This window comes from Scatophagus argus, chromosome 23 (genome assembly GCF_020382885.2).
Source record: "Scatophagus argus isolate fScaArg1 chromosome 23, fScaArg1.pri, whole genome shotgun sequence".
NCBI lineage: Eukaryota > Metazoa > Chordata > Actinopteri > Scatophagidae > Scatophagus > Scatophagus argus.
The window spans coordinates 15367581-15386757 of NC_058515.1; the positions used below are offsets into that span (position 1 = coordinate 15367581).

The window sequence follows — 19177 nt, forward strand, 5'->3', positions numbered from 1 at the left end:
TGAGGTCAGGGCTCTGTGTGGGCCAGTCAAGTTCTTCCACACCAAACTCATCCAACCATGTCTTTATGGAGCTTTGCTTTGTGCACTGGGGCACAGTCATGCTGGAATAGAAAAGGGCCTTCAACAAACTGTTGCCACAAAGTTGGAAGCATAGCATTGTCCAAAATGTCTTGGTGTGCTGAAGCATTAAGATTTCCCTTCACTGGAGGTCAGGGGCCGAGCCCAAACCCTGAGGAACAGGCCCATGAAGACAAACCGCCCACTCTGAACACACAGGAGAGGACCATGAGGCCCAGGTGAACCCAGTCAGGGCGGGGCAGACAGTCCTGAACACGGACTGCAGAGATGCTGAAGTCATGCGGTCCAATCGCTCACGTGTTCCGTTCCAGCGTGCTGATGAGCAGCAGGAAACAGACAGCTGCTATGAAAAGCCAGCACGCAGCCTGGATCCTCAGGCCTGCTGCAGGGGTTGGCTGTCAGTGCGCTCCACTACCCATCATGCATTTATCATAGATTCATGCTGGATCAACGCCGTCTCCTGTCCTGCTTCTGTCCTCCATTTATTCTACTTTGAGACACTGACAGCTGATTTAAAGTTCCATCAGAACTTTCAGCCATCCGTTCATTTTGCTGGGCGGCAGTCAGGCGAGCAGAGATCGAAACGACGGCCGAGTGACCCAAATTTCAACGTGCCATTAAATAAATCAATTTTAGTGCAACCTTTATGGATCAGTTTGGATTTAAAACTCATTCCAGCACATCAGAGGCAGACATCAGCTCAGTCAATCTGTTCAACGCCGAAAACTAAACTGTACGAAACGATTTCTCAAACCCGTTTTGAGAAATATTCATTTAGATTAAACCAATACGACAACATGAGACACGGAGAACTCAGCGATACTCAGCGAAGTTCTCATGTTCATCAGTACTGCGTCTGCGTGCTGCGTCACACTGTCCCCGTTTGACCCGTCAGCGTCCTCAAACAGCCGTCAGTCGACCTGAGCGAAGACAGGAAACGGAGGTCGAGGCCCCCCGTCTTCTCCAGCTCACTCCATCAGGTGATGAAAGATTCAGAACAAGCCAAAGCGATGAGCAGGACTCTGACCTTCACAAAGAGGCTTTTGAAGCTGCTGAGGATCCAGTCTGTCAGGTTTATGTTTTTCTGTCGCGATGAGCCTTCACGTGTGTTCTGAGAGCTTCTCCTGAAGACAACTTGCCAATCAAAGCACCGACTCTTTAGTGATCAGACTGGATAATCGCCTCCTGCACAGACTTCTTCTTAACGATCACTTTGCTCGGAGAGTCGCGTCCTCTTGGGGAATCCATCTGCGCCACCATGACACACACCTTAATATGTCCACCCAGTCCAGCCCTGCTGCCTGTGATTCAGACCGTCCCCCCTGGCTGCTGGGCTGAATCATTACGGCCCTGAATGAAACTGGAGTCCAGTGTTCAGCCTTAAGGGTCAAAGCCACTGAATACCAGCCATTAGCCCATGGACTCGAGACAACTGGGAACATATGGAGTGAAATAAGCTATTACTCTTTGTCTCCCCTGTGTGGGCCCCTCGTCCCTCTCAATCTGCGCTCCATCTTCACGTCATTCACTGTTGTTGCCCCCCCCCCTCCTCTTCCTCTTCCTCCTCCTCCTCCTCCCCCCTCCTCCTCCTCTCCCCCCCCCCTCCTCTTCCTCTTCCTCCTCCTCCTCCCCCCTCCTCCTCTTTCCTCCCCGTGGTTTCAGTCAATCGCTCTCTCATCTTGGAAGTGACCATGCAAAAGCTCCTGTTTCATGTCAGCTACGAAGCCATTTTGGAAAACTTACAACTGTGAAATATCACAATTACATTCACAGCCACGTTAATGGTACAAACATTAGCTGTGCAGCCTTTACGTCAGCTGTTAGCAGATCGATGCTCTGCAAGGACACACTCAGCTTTGATCAGGTTTGCTGCAGCATGAATCACCTCGTGTCGTTCGGGCTTTATTTAAAATGGTGCCTGCACACGGTGGAAATGTTCTGCACGGATGTGTGACCTTCATCCTGGCTTCACAAGTTGAGCTGCTTCATCAGAAATCCGCAGGACGGCTCATTTCCGACTGTTGAATTAGCTCTTTCAGTCTCACAGAGCTTCATAATGACCATCTACACGGGTCGGATCTGGTACGGTGACCCCAGTTTTGCACAGTCGGCCTTCAGCAGGTCCACCGGAGCACAGAAAGCGACTTGGCTGACGGGCAAAGCAGATGGCAGTTAACCGTCTGGTGTGTGGAAGTCCAGGAGGTTTATTTCACTAAAGTCTGATGATGTTTTTGGGGGACAGGATGTCAGCATTGACTGGACTCAAAGGATTTAAACCCACAAATGAAAACATAAATTTGTATCCTGCAGTGGAGATTTAAGAGGCCGGCGGGATCCTTTCTGAGGGTCCAAGTCTTAGCAGGTCACAGTTAAACATGACGACGTCTTGAGAACAGCCGAGCATCAGTGCACCTTTTGTCCTCAAATCAAGACTTGTGGTCTCACAGGCTGCGGTTCAGCACAGCTTACACTTCAGGAATCTAAAAACCACATTTTGTTTTCATTCATTTCTTTTATGTGATGCAGTTAATTTGAAAACCGCTTTAGTCCAAATGAACTTCAAATGCAAAACAGACCTGATTCACATTAGCATTTATTTAGCATTTAATTATTGGCTGACAAAAACAAATGCACATTTCATGTATTTAAATGTGGGAAACCATTTAAACTTCATACTTAAACTGGCTGACTGGTGTTTGTTTTTAACTGTTAAAGCCGCCCCAAAGCTCGCCTTCAGGGCTCTCAGCTCGAATTAAAGGTCATGCAATGTGGGACTGATAAACAATATAATTATCATACATGCACACAGTGTGATTCATGTGGTACAAAGTGCACCTGGAGCCGCACGATTGGATTGCGAGCCAGCGTTGTAAGCAGAATATTTAGTCAAACGTCAGTTAAACGCTGGTCACGAACTGTTCAGCGAAGCTTCTGCTCCCACTTGAGACAAACGAGACTGTTACATAACGGGGTAACGGGGTATCTTATCAGGCATCAATAACGGTGTGTCTTTATAAAGACCTGCAGGTGAACTGGGTCTGGCTGGTGCTGAGCTGTACAATCCAGTACAAACATCAGCAGTGCTGTCAAACTTCTGATATTTGTTCAATGAAACGTTTCCAAAGAGCAGAAACAAAACCACCATCCCCTTACAGGACCGACGTTTTGGATCTCAGATGGTTTTTTAATAAGATTATAGTGGAAATAAAGTCAACTTTCTTTGAATCTTAAATCCAATACAAGACTGAATTTGTATTCATCTCGTGCTGCCGATGGGAAACAAACTGAAACTGAGCTGTCGTCTGTTTGCATCAGGACAGAAAAGTTAGAGAAACTCTGCTCTCTCACTAATTAGATTTGGAGATGGAAGAGCTACCATGCAAATTAACCCTGACCCCAACACACACACACACACACACACACACACACACACACACACACAGTCAGTTTGTGTCTCTTCTGAGGACATTACAGCCCAAATCAGCTCTGAAACTCTTGTTTAAATGCTTCACTTCCTGGTTGACCAGCGATGATTTTTAAATTTTAAATCAGACTGGACTTTTGCTTCTGATGTGTTTTCAGAACGGCAGATGGAATCTCAGTGTAAACTACAAAGCACACACTCAACAAACACGTTCCCACTGACTCACTTTACTCAATAACAACTAACAATACGGGAACCTGAATTTGTCCCAGCCTCAGTGTTTTGGTGACAGCTGTTTAGGAATCATCATTATGGCTTCCTGTTACATTTTTCTTTCTGCAGCCAACGGAAATAAGAAACATGCCTGTAAAAGCAAATACATTTTGTACTAAAGCAAATCTGAAGGCTGTAGCTGTAAATGTTAGTGATGACTGACAAATAGCCACTCAGAACGCCGTTATAATGCAGCTAAATCATTAAGAAATCGACTCAACAAAGCTCTGGTTTATTGGCCTTTCAAAATATTTTTACTTTACTGTAATGCTTTGGTCCATTATCCTGCAGATTTACAGTTACCACACAAATATCCAAGGACACACACACACACACACACACACACACACAGTAAGAAACAGGCGAGAGGCGTGTTTGTGCTTCAGAACGGTACATCTGTTGTTCAGGTTGAAGCCGACAGCTTGCGTCAGCTCACAGTCTTTCACACAGTCAGTATTTACAGACAACAGACAACAGACAACATGACAGCCGCGTACCAAAGAGGTTTACATTCATGGTGGATAAAAGTCGAGCAGCATCTGTGTCCTCGCATCTCGAACCCCGTCACAATACAGCAGGAAGTGATCAAAGATTCTTCTCCTCAGGTGACAGAAAACAAGCCAACAAAACACACCGCGGGGCCTCAGGTGAGGTTCACAGAAGTTTGATGCCATCTGATTCAGTTTCCCCACAGTGCTAATAGCTTAGCCACAGGTTAGCCACATCATGAACGGCGAGCTGGTGTCACAGACTGACTCGTTAATGTGTTCGTTTCGTGGGCGTAATTTACTGTGCTGGTTAGCCTGCTAGTAAATTAGCTGCGTTACTCTCCTTAACATCAGCCTGTCGTTCTACCTGTCTGCCAACCGCAGGTCACTCCACACCTGGCTAACGTGTTACTAGACCCTGTGGCTCTAACTAGCAGTTCAGTGAATGAGGTTGTCATGGGGATTGTACTTTATTTTGAGTCATGACCAAAATGACCAAAAACGACTTTTCAGTGTGAATGCAGACTGGAGATAAACGCTAACAGGACCAGCAGGTCTTCCATTTCACGTTTACTAGCAAGACTGCTAACTAGTAACTCACTTGAATTTTGTTTCCAGGGGAGTTAGCTCAGGAGTACAGGGAATGACAAAGACAGAAACTCCTGGCCACGTTTGTTTTGGGCCAACTGCTAAACGAAAAGCAGACGTTTTCTGTTGCACTGTTAAAACTGTGACTGAGAGCAGCGATGGTGTAAAATAGTTGAATATGAATGACTGAGGACCAAATTGTGTTGAAGCTTTGAGAAAACGTTCCCTCGTCGTACTGTAATTCTACTTTGGATGATGTGTGAGTTGCTATACAGAAAACTGGTGACTCCAGTTCCATGAACACAACTTGGCGAGTTGAGTCCACGTCTCCGCTTCAGTTTGTACCACTGATGTGTTTTCTCTGAGAACAGGACGTTTGCTAACTCTTCTGTATTGCTGTTTTAACCTGGAGAATCTGCTGTGCGTCCTCAAAATGCTCCAATAAACTTTTAAGTTCAAAATCCTGGACGTCGATGTCGAATCGACGCACTGCATCGTGGGACGGCTTTGGGGATTCGCTGAACACCAGGTGACATCAAATTGAACCTCCATTTGAACTGCTTCAACTCAAAACATAACGCCGTTCAAAAGCCGACCGTGAAAACTTCCAACTCAAATCCGGGGATTAAAACTCTGGATGCTGTCATTGAGCTAAAGCACATTATGGTTTGGTCTTAAAATCTGGAGTCCTTTGCTGAGAAAACGGTTGTGCCTGATTTCTGATAACATCTCGGCTCTTTTAACAGTTGGAAGCTGTAGTTTTTACAGTAATAACTCAGCAGCCGTTGCTTCTGTGAAGAATGTTTGAAACCAACACAAAACAGACATTTTTACTATTATTCTTATCTTCGGCCGGGCCTTGGACTTCACAGGAAAAGAGAGGAGACAGACGAGGCGCTGAAACGAGGACGGAGATGAACAGCTGGTGAGGTTCGGGGGGAGGGAACAGAGGGATTGTGGGATTGCAGGTCGGGCGAGGCAGTGATGCAGCAGAGGGGGGGATTGAAGGATTTAAAGAGGAAAAGACAAGAGAGGGACACAGAGGCTAAGCCCAAAAAAATGAAGGATTTCACCTGCCAAGCGTTTGATCCCCGCATACAAGCCACGCGTCTGGTTTTAAAGCTTTACAGTGATCAGCTTCCTTTTGTCGGCACACAGTTTAAACTAATAGCTGCTGTAATATTCATTCACATTATGCAAAGTGTTTGCAGGTCGTTACTCAGCCTACTGAATTAAGTTGTTGACACTGCGCCTGCCAGAGGGAGGCCGAGGTTATAATTGCAGTTGGGCAATCAAAGTTTAATGAAACGATCCGTTTGCGAAAACATCGGGAACAACAGCTTTGATTTGGAACCTTTCAATTAAGACGTAATGTCATGATTTCTTTGTGTAACAATCACAATAATGTGAGCAGCGAGTGGAGCTGCTGAAGACAGTCGGTGCTCCTGTCAAAACGTCTCTTTCCCTGCACGTCATCCATGACAGTTAATGAATTCAGTCTGTCAGGGAGCATCTACACCAGCGCATGAGGGCACGGCAGGCAGCAGCAAATAAATCAATATGACTGGGAGGAAGTGGAAATATTCTCAGGGACGCCTGACATTCAGCATCTAACTGCAAATATGTTATTTGGGTACAATTTTTATTAGCATCTCTGCACAACCCATAACATGAACCTTAAAGAACTTTCTTGGTTCTACTTTCTGCAGTCTGTCTGCACTACGCTGCACACGTCTGAGCATTTTGGTTATACCTTCCTGAAAAGGTGAATCTGGAGCAAACTTTACTGCTAGTTTTTCTAGTTTTCTTGAGTAGGGTACCAGGAACTTGGACTGGGTATCACCTGAGCAGCAGTGCTGACCTTTGGGTTCAACTTTGACTCACACAGCGGAAACAAAAGCAGAACCTGTGACGGGACATACGTAAACTAATTGATGGTTTGATCAGTTCCTGCAGTTGAAAAGGCCCACAAGGCACCATTTGTAAAGGGTCTATAAGCCGTAGGTATGGACTGTATGGATAGAACTTGCTGGTCTGAAAAGTGACGCCAATGCAGAAGTGCTTTGAACGTGTGTTCTTTCTAACGTCCAGCAGGGGGCAACTCCACCGGTTTCAAAAAGAAGTCAATTACGTGTAAGCCTATGAGAAAATGGCCCTAAACATCCATTCTGTGTGGCTGTTCAAGGCCTGCAATAAGCTAATATTTCACGCTAACTTCACTAACTTCAGAGCTCAAACGACCCTGAGCTGAAGAAGTGAAGAAGTGCAGCAGCAGCAACAAATTGTTGTTCAGCGGCTAACGTCGTCTTTGAAAGCTAAGAGAGCTTGTTGAACATTGCAAAGCGCTGATTAAAATAGACTTCTAGCCAAAAGAAAGTCCTGACAAAGTAGCTTGTTGGCACAAATTATACGTACGTTGTGTTCAGAGTGCATAGAGAAGTTGAAGCTGGAGAGCGGAGAGCAGTGGTGCCCCTTGTGGCCAAAATGAGCAGTACAAAAACAAACACTGAAAATACTGTTTCACTTCTTTTTTTTTTTTCACTTGCCTGTCTGGGCTTCTTTATACTATTATTTCAATGTAAACAATCATTAATGATCACCCAGAGGTGTACATTTAAGACTAAATCAGACTAATGTGATGACTTGGACTTGTCAAATCACAAACTTACTCTTTGAAACATTTAAAATCTCAACTGCAGTTCAGTCTGTTCCCTTTTACCTGAAAAACAGCTGCCAGAATGATCAGAAAAGAAAACAGTGAAGAAATAAATCACTCGAGTTTTTGGTCAAACATTCATCTGTTCGCCTTAAAGAAAGGATCTTCCCTGCATTGCGGCCGGTTCGTTTGAAATCTCTCTTGTTGGAACAAGCTGTTGTTGTTCTTTTGGCTCATTGTCCCACATTTCACTCTTTCCTCTCCTCTCCTGATCCTCTCATCTGCTTTTTAGCCCATCTGTCCCCGTCTCTCATTCTTTACTCTGTCCTTCATGTGCTGAAAAAACAAAGCACTGAATCATTTGTATTTTGACCTCTTTACGCTTTTCAACATGATGAATTTGCCCACGTCTGTCTGTTTTACACACCTACGTCAGCAGGCTTTCTTTTGCAGGATGATCCACAGCGAAACACACAATTTCACCACATAACAAAGAATCTGCAATTTCACAAAGTTTGCGTCATGCATCCTCCTCGACTTCGTCTGGAGAGTCCGTGATTTGCGTTGGGTTTGGGTTTTTGCACGGCTCACATCCCTCACGGTGAAGCTGCTGCTGAAATGTGGCAGGTTCAATCCCCACAGCCTGTCCACGCGTCCTCATGTCCCCGTTTGTAAGCCACGCTGGGTTAAATGTACGAGCTAAATGCTTCACACTTGGAATGAAGATGCAGTAAAGCCCTATTCAGGCAAGAACTGCGTTACAGTCAGAGCTTGTTGTAAAATATGTTTTTTCCTTGTTGTCGAGGAAACGAATCTTTTTGAAAACAATGCACGTTTCTCACTGTGTGTCCCTTAAACCAGAGTCACGCTCTCTCTCTCTTTTGGGAACAAACTTTGCTGCTGAGTCGGTATCACAGATCCTTCTTATCAAACTGAAAAACACTTGAGCAAATGCTCACCAAAAATGCTGGATTCCTCCGCCATGATGGTCTCACGTCCCCAAAGCGACGACGTCTCGATTGGTGGAGGAGACCCCGAGTCACTGAGCAGCTCCTCTCCTGTCACTCTTCTTCCAATCCCTGCTCATCTACGCCTCCTCCTCTATTTCGGTCTTCCAAAAACTCTTTAATCCCCCCCGTCGCCTCCCTCCCACTGTGTCGTTTCTATTTTCATTCACATCTTTATCTCCTCGTTGTTTCTGTCTCTGTGTGCAATCTTGTTTCCTTCTCACGTCTTTTGTCTTTTGGGGAACAAAAGATTTCCTGACAGTGATTCTCTTTTCCTCCCTGCCTCATCATTTCCTTGTCTCCCCCCTGCCTTCTCCTCCATCACCCTCTTCATTTCCACCTCCCTCAGGCCTTCACACATCAGTGGCATTCAAGTGCGTGGTCACCACATCCTGGTTTTCAAGCACTATCTTCTTCGCTCTCCCTCCTTTCCCTCCTCCTCCTCCTCCTCCTCCTCCTCTACCTCCAACGGGATGAATGCTGTCCAGTCTGCCACCCCTGTCCCCTGCCCTGCGACACTTGAAGACGGCGAGGAAGGCGGCGCGGTAGTTGCGGTTCATCCAGCCGTACAGCAGCGGGTTGGCGAAGGTGGAACACATGGCGACCACGTGGAAGACGGTGTACAGCAGACGGTAGTCGCGCATGTCCAGCACCTTGCTGTCGATGTCCGTGGCCAGCTGGAAGGCGTGGAAGGGCAGCCAGCTGACGGCGAACACCACTACCATGGTCACCAGCATTTTGGTGGTTTTGCGGCGCCGGCGGTGGCGCTCGGATCCGGCGTTGCTGCCGACATTCTCCGCCGGGCTGACATGGCCACGCAGTTTGGACCAGATGCGGGCGTAGGCGAAGGAGATGATGGACAGTGGCAGGAAGTACTGCAGGATCAACATAGAGATGCTGTAGATGGTCCCGTCAGTGTTTTTCCCGGGCCACTTCTCCGTGCACACCTGGGAGACAGGTGAGGACAGAAGAGACGCTCAGTTCGCTTTAACACACAGCTTTGATTACAGCAGTTTGCCTGTGTTTTCCATGAGACGGACGTGGAAGCAGCAGAGGAGGGACTGAAGTGAGAGCCATGAAAGGGAGGAGAGGGGAGGAGAGGGGAGGAGAGGGGAGGAGAATGAGAGGCAGCGATGGAGGCGAGCAGCAGGTGTGACAGGTGAGTCTGAGTACCTGGATGGTGTGTCCCGGCTCCAGACTGAAGGAGCCGTACTCTCTGAAGATGGCCAGAGGGCTGGCGAGCACGGCGCTCAGCACCCACGTCAGCGCTATCACCCCGAAACACACGTCTTTACGCATCCTGGTCTCCAGGTGGTACACGATGCACCTGAAACACAGATCAGGAGGTGACTGTTGGAGATAAATAATCAATCACATTTCGCTCACATGCTGAAGCTTGAACCTGAAGCTTTCTGTAAGACTTCGTAAGCCCAAACTGTAAGTAAAAAGCATAAAATAGAAATACTCAAGTACCAGTACTTCAAAATTGTACAGTACTTGAGTAAATGCACTGCTCTTCTGTTTTCTGTTTTCTGACTCGGAGAAGCTCCTCTGTAGTCCCGAGGTCAGAGCAACCGTGACGTGACGACCACGCATGGCCGTCTGGTTCTCGTGTGTCGAGCTCAGGCCTCCGGTAAGCATGAAGTCGACTCAGCGCCTCGGCCGCCGAGCTGTACATGTCCTGGCGGCGTGATGCGGCGTGTCTCTGTGGTCCTCTGGAAGTCGGATCAAAAGCTGGCGAAGCTGATGCAGAAACGTGAGCTGCGTGTAACTTCTGTTTAAAAGTAGGATTCAAACTTCCCTGTCCTCTCGAGTGGTGGACAAAGTTTGTCTTCATTTGTGGTTTGTTGGTGTTTGAGAGCTTTGATGGAGGCTGAGCACAAGAGTCATGTTTGATATAAACGAGGACATCAGACTCGATTCAGCTGGCTGGCTTCTACGTTTACATTTCCTGTTTACTTAACGTATTGTCTGATTAAAGCTGCCATCCCACAATGCAACACAGCACTCAGATCTTAAGAAACCATCTGCCATACACTGTGATGTGCTTCATACGAGACGTCCGTCTTAACTCAAGTGGAGACAAATGAAGGACGAGAACCGCCGAGAACTTCAGGAACGTCTCAAAGGACAGAAGAAAGTGTTTAAATGCGGTGCTTTGTGATCACTTCACACAAACTGTGAATGTTTATTGGAATGTCTAAAATGAGCTCTTGTTCATCCACCTCGGCTCTCCACACCTACGAAACGGCCAACCAAAGTGCAGCGAGGCCGTCAGTGTGGACTCCATTTGCATGAGAACCATCAGGCTAATCCTGACAGGAGCTGTTTGAGTCTGACTTCAGGGGATGGCAGCACCTGAGCGAGCAGGTGGAGGCGGTTCTTTCTCTCTTGTTGTGTGTTTTCAGGGACACAGCAGCTGCAAAATCATGACTCACTGCCCAACAACCCCACCCCCCTCGCTTTAAGCCCCACCCACCTGTGGCGGTCCAGGGCGATGACGTTGAGCGTTACCGTGGAGACGTGCACGGCGAGCCCCTGGGCGTAGGGCAGCAGGAAGCAGAGGGTGCTGCCGAACTTCCACTCCCCCTGCAGGGTGTAGACGAGGGTGAAGGGGAGGCACAGCGTGTTCACCAGCAGGTCGGCTGCAGACGGACAGGAAGACAGGAAGTTCAAACAAATGTGCCCGTTCAGCGTTTCTGGGATTTTGAATGTTACGCTCTTTGGTGTTTTGATTTCACAGTTTCTCTCCACATCTAACATTTATGACCTTGAACGAATGGACTCTGAATGCAGCGTGAGAGTGTGTGTGATGCTGGAGGAGGACTTTAATCAGCTCCTCTCTGCTCCACCACATCCACTTTCCCATCTCAGCCAAAAAGACAACAAGCACAGCGAGCCCCGGGCTGCTCCACACCTGCTGCCAGGTGCGGCGCTCAGCACGCAGCACTTCTGGCCAAACTTATGGGAAGTGTTAAGTTGTTCCACAGGGAAGCAGCCTGACGCTCAGGCGCTTTTCTCCCGTAAAATAAGGCTTCGGTCTGGACACACTTCAGGTTTTTATCCACCAGTCACTCAGATTTAAACAAAGACAGAATATCTGGGGAGAAATCTTGGATTTTTACAGTCAAACAACTCAAGCTAAAGTCAAAAACTTTTATTCCTGAATTCTTCGTATTTTCAGTAATTCTGCGATTAAAATAACCCGAGAGCTCCACCGTGTTCAGGGATGCCAGAGTGGATACAACATCCTTCACCTTCTGCGTGAGTCTGTGGTCCTTAGCTCCACCCACACTCCACCTGCTTGATCATGTGGGTCCACCGTGGACACGCCCAGACCGAGCAGGTCTGTCCTCAGTCACAGCGCAGTTCATCTCCTTCCTGTCCCCTCCTGCGCTGGCGGAACGAGACGCGAGTCACGGCAGATGAAGCAGCTGTGAACGCGGAGTCGTCTGAGGACGCCCGCAGTCAGACGGCTGGTGAGCGCCAGACTGTCTCCAGTCGCGGAGACAGACGCCATCTGCTCAGAGACAGCAGGTCACATGGCCCACACAATCAGATCCGCCGCTGCATGTGTGAGCGTTAGCATCTGCTGCTGCTGAGCCACAATCGAACATCTGGAAACGAGCGCCTGTCACACTCTTATAATCCGCGATGTGAACCTCCCCCTCGCCGTCTCTGGGAGTAAACCACGTCCAAACCAGGTCCCTGCAGTTCAGACTTCCTACCTAAAGGTAAACGACTTCTAAGCTCTGCACGGAGCTGAGCAGCAGCACTGCTCGACGCCACAGGAAGCTCTGACGGGAACCCTATCGTCAGACGCCTTCACCCGAAGTAACTGCAGCTGCTCGACTCCACGGGGTCAGGAGGCTCGTCTCTGCTCTGATTGGACCAGCTGCTGCCGCGACTGAGCAGTGATTGGTCGAGTGGGAGAACGCTGGGCCGCAGGTGCAGCTGCATGTTCTCCATTAAACCACGAATGAGACACAACTGTCTGTCTGGTACAGGAGGGCCTGGCAGAGACTGACCCGTGTCCCCAGAGGGGGTGGAGCAAGACTGAGACCCTCTGAACCACGTCTGTGTGGGATCAGGCCACAATGCCAGATCATGTTAGAGAAAAACCCAGAGCTGTGCAGGGTCTCACTGAGCCCGATGTCCACCCTCCTCCTCCTCCTACCAAAACGTGGCCTTCTGCTTCCTGTGAGGCTTCAGGGCAGACGCAGAGAGACGGACGGCAGGCGAAAGAGACGAGAGACAAAAGGGGACGGAGAAACACGGAGCGGCATGTGGACGAGGACGATAAGCCCAGAAACTGAAGGAGAGAAACGGAGAGGAGGAGGGACGGGATTCTCACAGAGCTCGCCGCCGATGAAAGGACGACGAGATGCGGACATCCTGTCTCTTTGGAGGATGTTTACCACTCAGTTCATTGGCCAAACGCTGTGGAAAACAGCTGCAGGACTTTCCGAGCACGAGGACAGAAAGTGCGTCCTGCATCCCTGAACCCTGAATACTGAACACTATTTGTTTTGGATTTCGTCGGCTTTTCCTGGCGCTCGCTCACCTGAGCCTCACCTGCTCGAGCTGAAGGGCCGCCGTTCTGCCGCCCTGCACACTTCACATCGCATCAGTCACTCTGCTGCTCCTCGCCATCTTTTCATTCAGCTGGAGAGCAGGACTCGCATTTCACATTTCAAAGGAGCGATGAGGGGCGGACTCGTGAACGTGAACAGAGGAGCGTTTGGCCGCTCGGCCGACAGCCGCTTCACGCCGAGCGGGCTGAGCTTTTCTGTCTTTTCTCAGCACCTCAGATCCCGCAGCCTGTGGTCCTGTGCTGTAGTTCTGAACCCAGCCTCCCATCTGGACCCCCCGGGGGCCGGTGCAGATTGTTGTCTAAAACTCAGGGAAACCGTCTGAAACTCAAAATGTGTCGTATGACACTCAGACGGTGGGAGAAAACGTCAGGGTTCAGTCACCAGATCTGTTCCAACCACAACGCCTCAGCCTCCATACGTGTTAAACGTGTAAATCTGAACCTCTGAAAGTTCTGAGGAGGCGTGAAACGAGGCTACATTAATTCATTTAATTCATTCAGTCAGCGTCCGACGGGTTCGCTCTCTAATCAAACTTCAACCAGAGGAAGTCACGTTCAGCTCACACACACATTTTAATGCAGATGAAAAACTTTAATTGGGCTCATTTCCAAAAACTGGCAAAACTCAAACAGCAAAGAGAAGAAATAATGTTTATCCAGAGCTCAGCCAGCGCGAGGGCTCATTAATGAGAGCCAGCGGTGGCTTTTACTTTCAATCCAATTTTCTCTGCACTCTGCAGAACAACCGACGCTCCGGGCGTCACAATCATGTTCACACACTGAACACACACCAAACACACACACACAGCAGCTCGTTCACCTGTGACGGCAGCAGACGACAAATAAACCAGGAGGGGGAGTCTGAGTGGAACGGGAATGAATCTGAGCTTCACGGGGTTTTAGGGGAGGCTCCGTGGCCTCGTCAATCAGCCCACTGGCTCGGACTGATTGATACAACATGATCGCTTTACAGTTTCATGTTTAAGATTGTTCCTGAAACTCTGAGCCTTCAATCAAACAAACCAACAAGAAGAGTCTGATTTCAGTCTTTCTCCCTGTCCCTGGAGTCCCCCTCTGTCCCTGTCCCTGGTCCTGAAACCTCCCTCTGTCACTGTCCCTGGTCCTGAAACCTCCCTCTCAGCCCGTCCCTGGTCTTGACACCTCCATCTGTCCCTGTCCCTGGTCCTGAAGTCCCCCCGTTGCTCTCCATGGTGCTGAGGTCTGGAGGCACAGTTCAAGCAGCCGTCCACCTTTTTGCTGGTTTTGCTCCTGCGCAGTTTGCTTCCTGATTAAAAAGCATCAGCGTCCCCCCTGAGGCCAGAGAAGTGGAGCTGGTCTCCATGTCCTCCCACGCAGCCCTGCACCACTTCACAGTCCGCCGCTCCTCGTTGTCCACCTGTCATGTTCACCCGTGTGCTGATTAATTCATGCATTTATTATGATGTGCTCACTCATCACGTCTTTGGTCCTTCCTGTTTTACTGATTTTATTGTTCTTTTGCACAAATGCTCTGATGTGACACAGGACAGACGGACAGACCTCTGCACAGACATGCAGACGCTGACTGCAGGTCTGCCTGCACTGCAGCCCGTCTGCTGACGGCACCTTGAACGCCTTGAAAGACTTTGAATTGCTGTGAAACAGATCATCCAGGCGGTGTGATTAATTATGCCCAGCATGAAATCTCACAAATGAACATCGTGTGTCGCTGCACCGGCGGGGCGTTCACGAGCAGCAGGAATAAATAGAGCCGAGGTGACATCGCCTGCCGTGCGTGGAGGCCGTCACTCCGAGAGAACGCCGTCAGCGTGGCAGATGATCGGCTAAGTGCTGTCGCTCGCACACGGAGCTCTGCAGGCCGTCGCAAAGCCACAGCGAAGTCTGAAGGTGCTGAGAGCGTGGACGCTCGGTCACATGACCCCGAGGAACAGCCCCGTCCCAATACTTTTGTCTACAATCAGTCACCACTGATGCTAATTCACGTTGAAGTTCACGCAGACGCATCACCTCACCAGAGCTGCACGCCGACTGCACAGAAAAGACCTTCTGACTGACAGCAACAACCGCCGAGGAAACATTATGTTTCTCTTCAAAGGACGTCGCAAGACAAAGTCCTTCTGTCTCCTGGTCTCAGACTGAAGACATCCTGTCCCTTCGTCCTGCTGCATCCCCATCACCAACAAGAACACCTCAAACTGCCAGCACACACACTTTCTCCTCATCAGGCGTGAGTGTCAAACACATGAACAATGAAATGTTTGATTCCGTCTCCATCCTCCACACACACACACACAGAGCAGACACACACAGCAGACATCACACACACACACACACACACACACACACACACACAGAGCAGACACACACAGCAGACATCACACACACACACACACACACACACACACACACACACACACAGAGCAGACACACACAGCAGACATCACACACACACACACACACACACACACACACAGAGCAGACATCACAGAGAAACAGCAAACAGCAGCTGACAGACGTCTGAGTCATCATCACTGGAGACCCACAGAGGACACACACACACACACACACACAGCAGACATCACACACACACACACACACATGTTGGTGCTCTGTGTTATCTCTAATTTGATGTTGTCACACTGTTCACAGCCAGGAGATCCTCTCTGACACCCAAACATGGTGACCTGTTTGTGTGTGTGTGTGTGTGTGTGTGTGTACCAACATACCAACAGCCAGGTTGGCGATGAAGAAGTTGGTGACGGTGCGGAGCGTCTTGAAGCGGTAGATGACGTAGATGACCAGAGAATTACCCAGAACGCCCAGCACGATGATGGTGCTGTAGGCCAGGATCAGCACCACCTGCAGACAGCAGCAACAAACCGCCGTCACACTCGAGTCTTTGTGCTCACCGTGACGCAGATAACAGGTAGACCAGCCTCGAAGAGCCGTACCTGCACGCTCAGCAGTTTGATGGGGTCCTCCGGAAACGTCACTCCCTCGCCCAACACCAGCGTGGGCGAAACCGTGGGGTCGGCGCCGGCGCTCGGGTCATAGTCATGGTAACTGAAGTTACCAGGGTTGACGTGAGGTGGGGGCAGGAGGCGGAGATCGTCCTGCGTGACGTTGACTGCGCTGACGGCCTCCATGTCCGATCACACGTGCTCAGGCAGCAGCGGCATTTTACAGACCAACTCACACCCAGCCTGTGGACAACAGAGAAACACACACACACACACACACACACACACACACATGTAAATAAACACAGTGAAGACATGAGGAGATTGAGGACGACGTGACACATGCCAGAATTTGAAGGCTGCGGCTAGCTGGTTAGCATGCTAACTTCTGAAATAACAGCAACACTGCTGTCTGTTCACAGTCTGCTGCTGTGTGTCCAGATAATTTGGCCACTAGAGGGCAGAATAATCACCACCAACAACCAGCTGACAGACAGGTAGCACCAATAAAGATGAAACGGCTCACATTTCAGCAACCGGTTGCTTATGTTCACTGCAGCATCTGACTCTCACTGGAGTCGTCACCTGACGAATCTGAATCCGACTTTCCCTCTTTTTGAGCTCCGTTTTTGGGCTCCACCACCTCCTGAAGAAAACGTTGGCTGTGAAACGCTTAACTCTCTCATTTATTATTTCATCAAACAAACAGCCGACTGAAGCAGGAAGCTGTCAAATCACAGTTTCGATTCAGTTTGGTCAGCAGCAACAGGAAATCAGGAGTAACTTTGTCTTTCCAGCTGATGATCTCGACGGCACGGCGTGGCCTTGACGGCTTGCTTTACCGTCCCGTCCTCTTCCACACTCGGCTGGAACACGTCGTCTCAATGGCTAAATAATTCACTTTATCAGAAATCTCCCGGGTTATTCTCACAGCCTTCATCTGGAATGAAGCCTGGATTATGTGAATAAATGAGATCAGATTACCATGAAAGCAGATCAGCAGATAATCCCCAGAACGTGTAAACACACCAAATGACCGGACAATATTTCACTGGCAAAGAACAGCAGGTGAGGCCCGAGAGACGAGCTGGTTTTTCTGATCAATCATCCCGAAAACCTGGTTCAGCGCTGTGAGGTCACGTCCTTCCAAACAGAGAAGAACAGACATCATGTGTGTTGTCATCCTCAACAAACTGACTCTGGCTGAGTGTAAAAAGACTTTTTCAACCAGCAGCCAAAACTGCTTTTTTCTGTTGCCAACTCACAGAATTACATGAGCTGCGGCGAGAAGCGAGTCGCTGAAATCACCAGCCGCCGACCTCCCACACGAAATATGGTGTGGATTATTTAAGTTGGACTTTTAAAGTTTAAAACTGCTCAGCTTCGCTTTGTGGTGCAGTCAACATTTAACACAACAAGAACCTCCACAAACGCCAGAACAAAGCAGGCTGCACGTGAACAAAAGTCTTTCACCGACTGGTGACCCTTTGACCCGACAACCCGAGCGGCGCAGCGGGTCCTAAGGCCCGGGCGGTGCAGAGCAGCAGATGGCGGCTGCGCCCGGCGGCCCCCAGGGGCCTCCCACCCTCACACAGACGACCTCCTGTAAGGCTCTGACTGATTCACACCGTGTGGGTGGGCTGAAGGTTTGAGCTCCAGCAGAGTTTTGGTGTCTCAGCTGCCAAAGCTGCACTTTGTGCCTCCTTCACCTGCAGCACGAAGACCAGGAGGTCTTCAGTCTCCATGGAAACAGAACCAACACGCATGAAACGACAGCAACTCAAAACTCTCTTTGATTCATTATTTTTTTAAAAGTTTTTCCAATCCGAGGGCTTCGTGTGAATGTTTTTGTTGTCGTGTTGCAGTTCGGTGCATTCAGGTTATGTTGGGTGAAATTTGAAATTTGAGGGATTTTGAAGCTTGCATTTGCTTCTGTTCGCCAACCTTCAGCGGGTCATGACAAACCCGACAAACTGTCTGATTCGCCACACGTCAGAATCACTGAGCCAGACGCTCAAGCTCTGTGGTCCACAGGTGGGAGGACATCACACCAGCTGTGTCACACACACACACACGCACGCCGCTGACCTCTCCGTTTCACGGCTCCGTGATGTCAGCCAGTCAGCTGACCTCAGGAAACACGCGTGCACACAGCAGAGGAAGCACGCCAACGCAGCTGCAGCGTGTGTGCAGCCACACACTCCAGTGAGCTGATGCACCGAGCGAGTCGCCCGAGGGCGTTTGGCTCACCGCCTGCTCTCGCTCGCCGCTGACGAAACCGGAGAAACGCGGCGAGGATGACCTCGCACGGGCTCTGAGCTTTCTCACTTCACTCCCACACCTCTTCAGACAGACAGGTGAGACGGGTACGGAGAGGTCGGCGACAGGCCCGACGGCCCAGCGGGCTGCGGCGTGCAGCAGAGGAAACACGTTCACCTGAGGAGCAGGTTGGTGCTGCTGTCAGCCTCACATGCTGACAGGATTAGCATCACAGCACAGGCAAAGGAACGAAGACGTGAGCCTCAGACTGCAGCCGCTGGGATGAGTTCGCTTCTGACACCTGCTCCACATAAGGACTGCTGACCTGAAAATAAACACCACACACCGCTTTTTAAAGGGCCCACGCAGACCGACGTCACGTGGTTGAAGCTGCCGCGACAGTCCAGCCACCACACGTCAGCCGCTTCACATCGTTTGCGGCCGTTCGGACTTCCTGCGTCCGGATTCGGCTCTGCGGACGTTCGAAGATCGAACAGATCTTCTGTTACCTTATAAGACCAGTCTTTTCGAGGTTTTATTGGTTTGTAATTCTTACAAAGCAAAGACCAAAGCTGTGCTCACGGCTGCACAGAGTAAAAGAAAATTTACGAACGTTTTGTGCGTCGGCTTCACTGCCGTTCAGCGGGGGACTGAAATCTGTGAGGACGACTGCTGATTTATTTATTTTTACAAGCTGATTAGTTGGCTCAAATGAAGGAGACACAATCAACAGCAGGACGATGCATCCACCCCACAGCAAACCAAGTGTGGGAAACCCCTTAATTCAGTCATGCACTGGTTCTGACCCAGGCTGGAGCTGGGGTTAATGAAGCTCTCCTGACTCATCCTG

At 49.5% G+C, this 19177-nt stretch overlaps 1 protein-coding gene across 5 annotated transcripts in view; it reads right to left on the reverse strand.

Annotated features, from left to right (window-relative positions):
- Nucleotides 1-2648: 2648 nt before the first annotated feature.
- npy2rl (neuropeptide Y receptor Y2, like) overlaps nucleotides 2649-19177 on the reverse strand; it is a 31826-nt gene continuing 15297 nt past the window's right edge. For 4 of the 5 annotated variants that reach the window (XM_046380148.1, XM_046380147.1, XM_046380149.1 and 1 more), the window contains 5 exons: nucleotides 16060-16311; nucleotides 15835-15967; nucleotides 10994-11159; nucleotides 9688-9841; nucleotides 2651-9461 (listed from right to left, as the gene is read on the reverse strand). In XM_046380148.1, the coding sequence (XP_046236104.1) occupies nucleotides 8868-9461; nucleotides 9688-9841; nucleotides 10994-11159; nucleotides 15835-15967; nucleotides 16060-16254 (1242 nt within the window). In that variant the 5' untranslated portion in view covers nucleotides 16255-16311 and the 3' untranslated portion in view covers nucleotides 2651-8867. Of the gene's footprint in view, nucleotides 9462-9687; nucleotides 9842-10993; nucleotides 11160-15834; nucleotides 15968-16059; nucleotides 16312-19177 lie in introns of all 5 variants that reach the window. The other variant, XR_006842345.1, reaches the window with a different exon arrangement.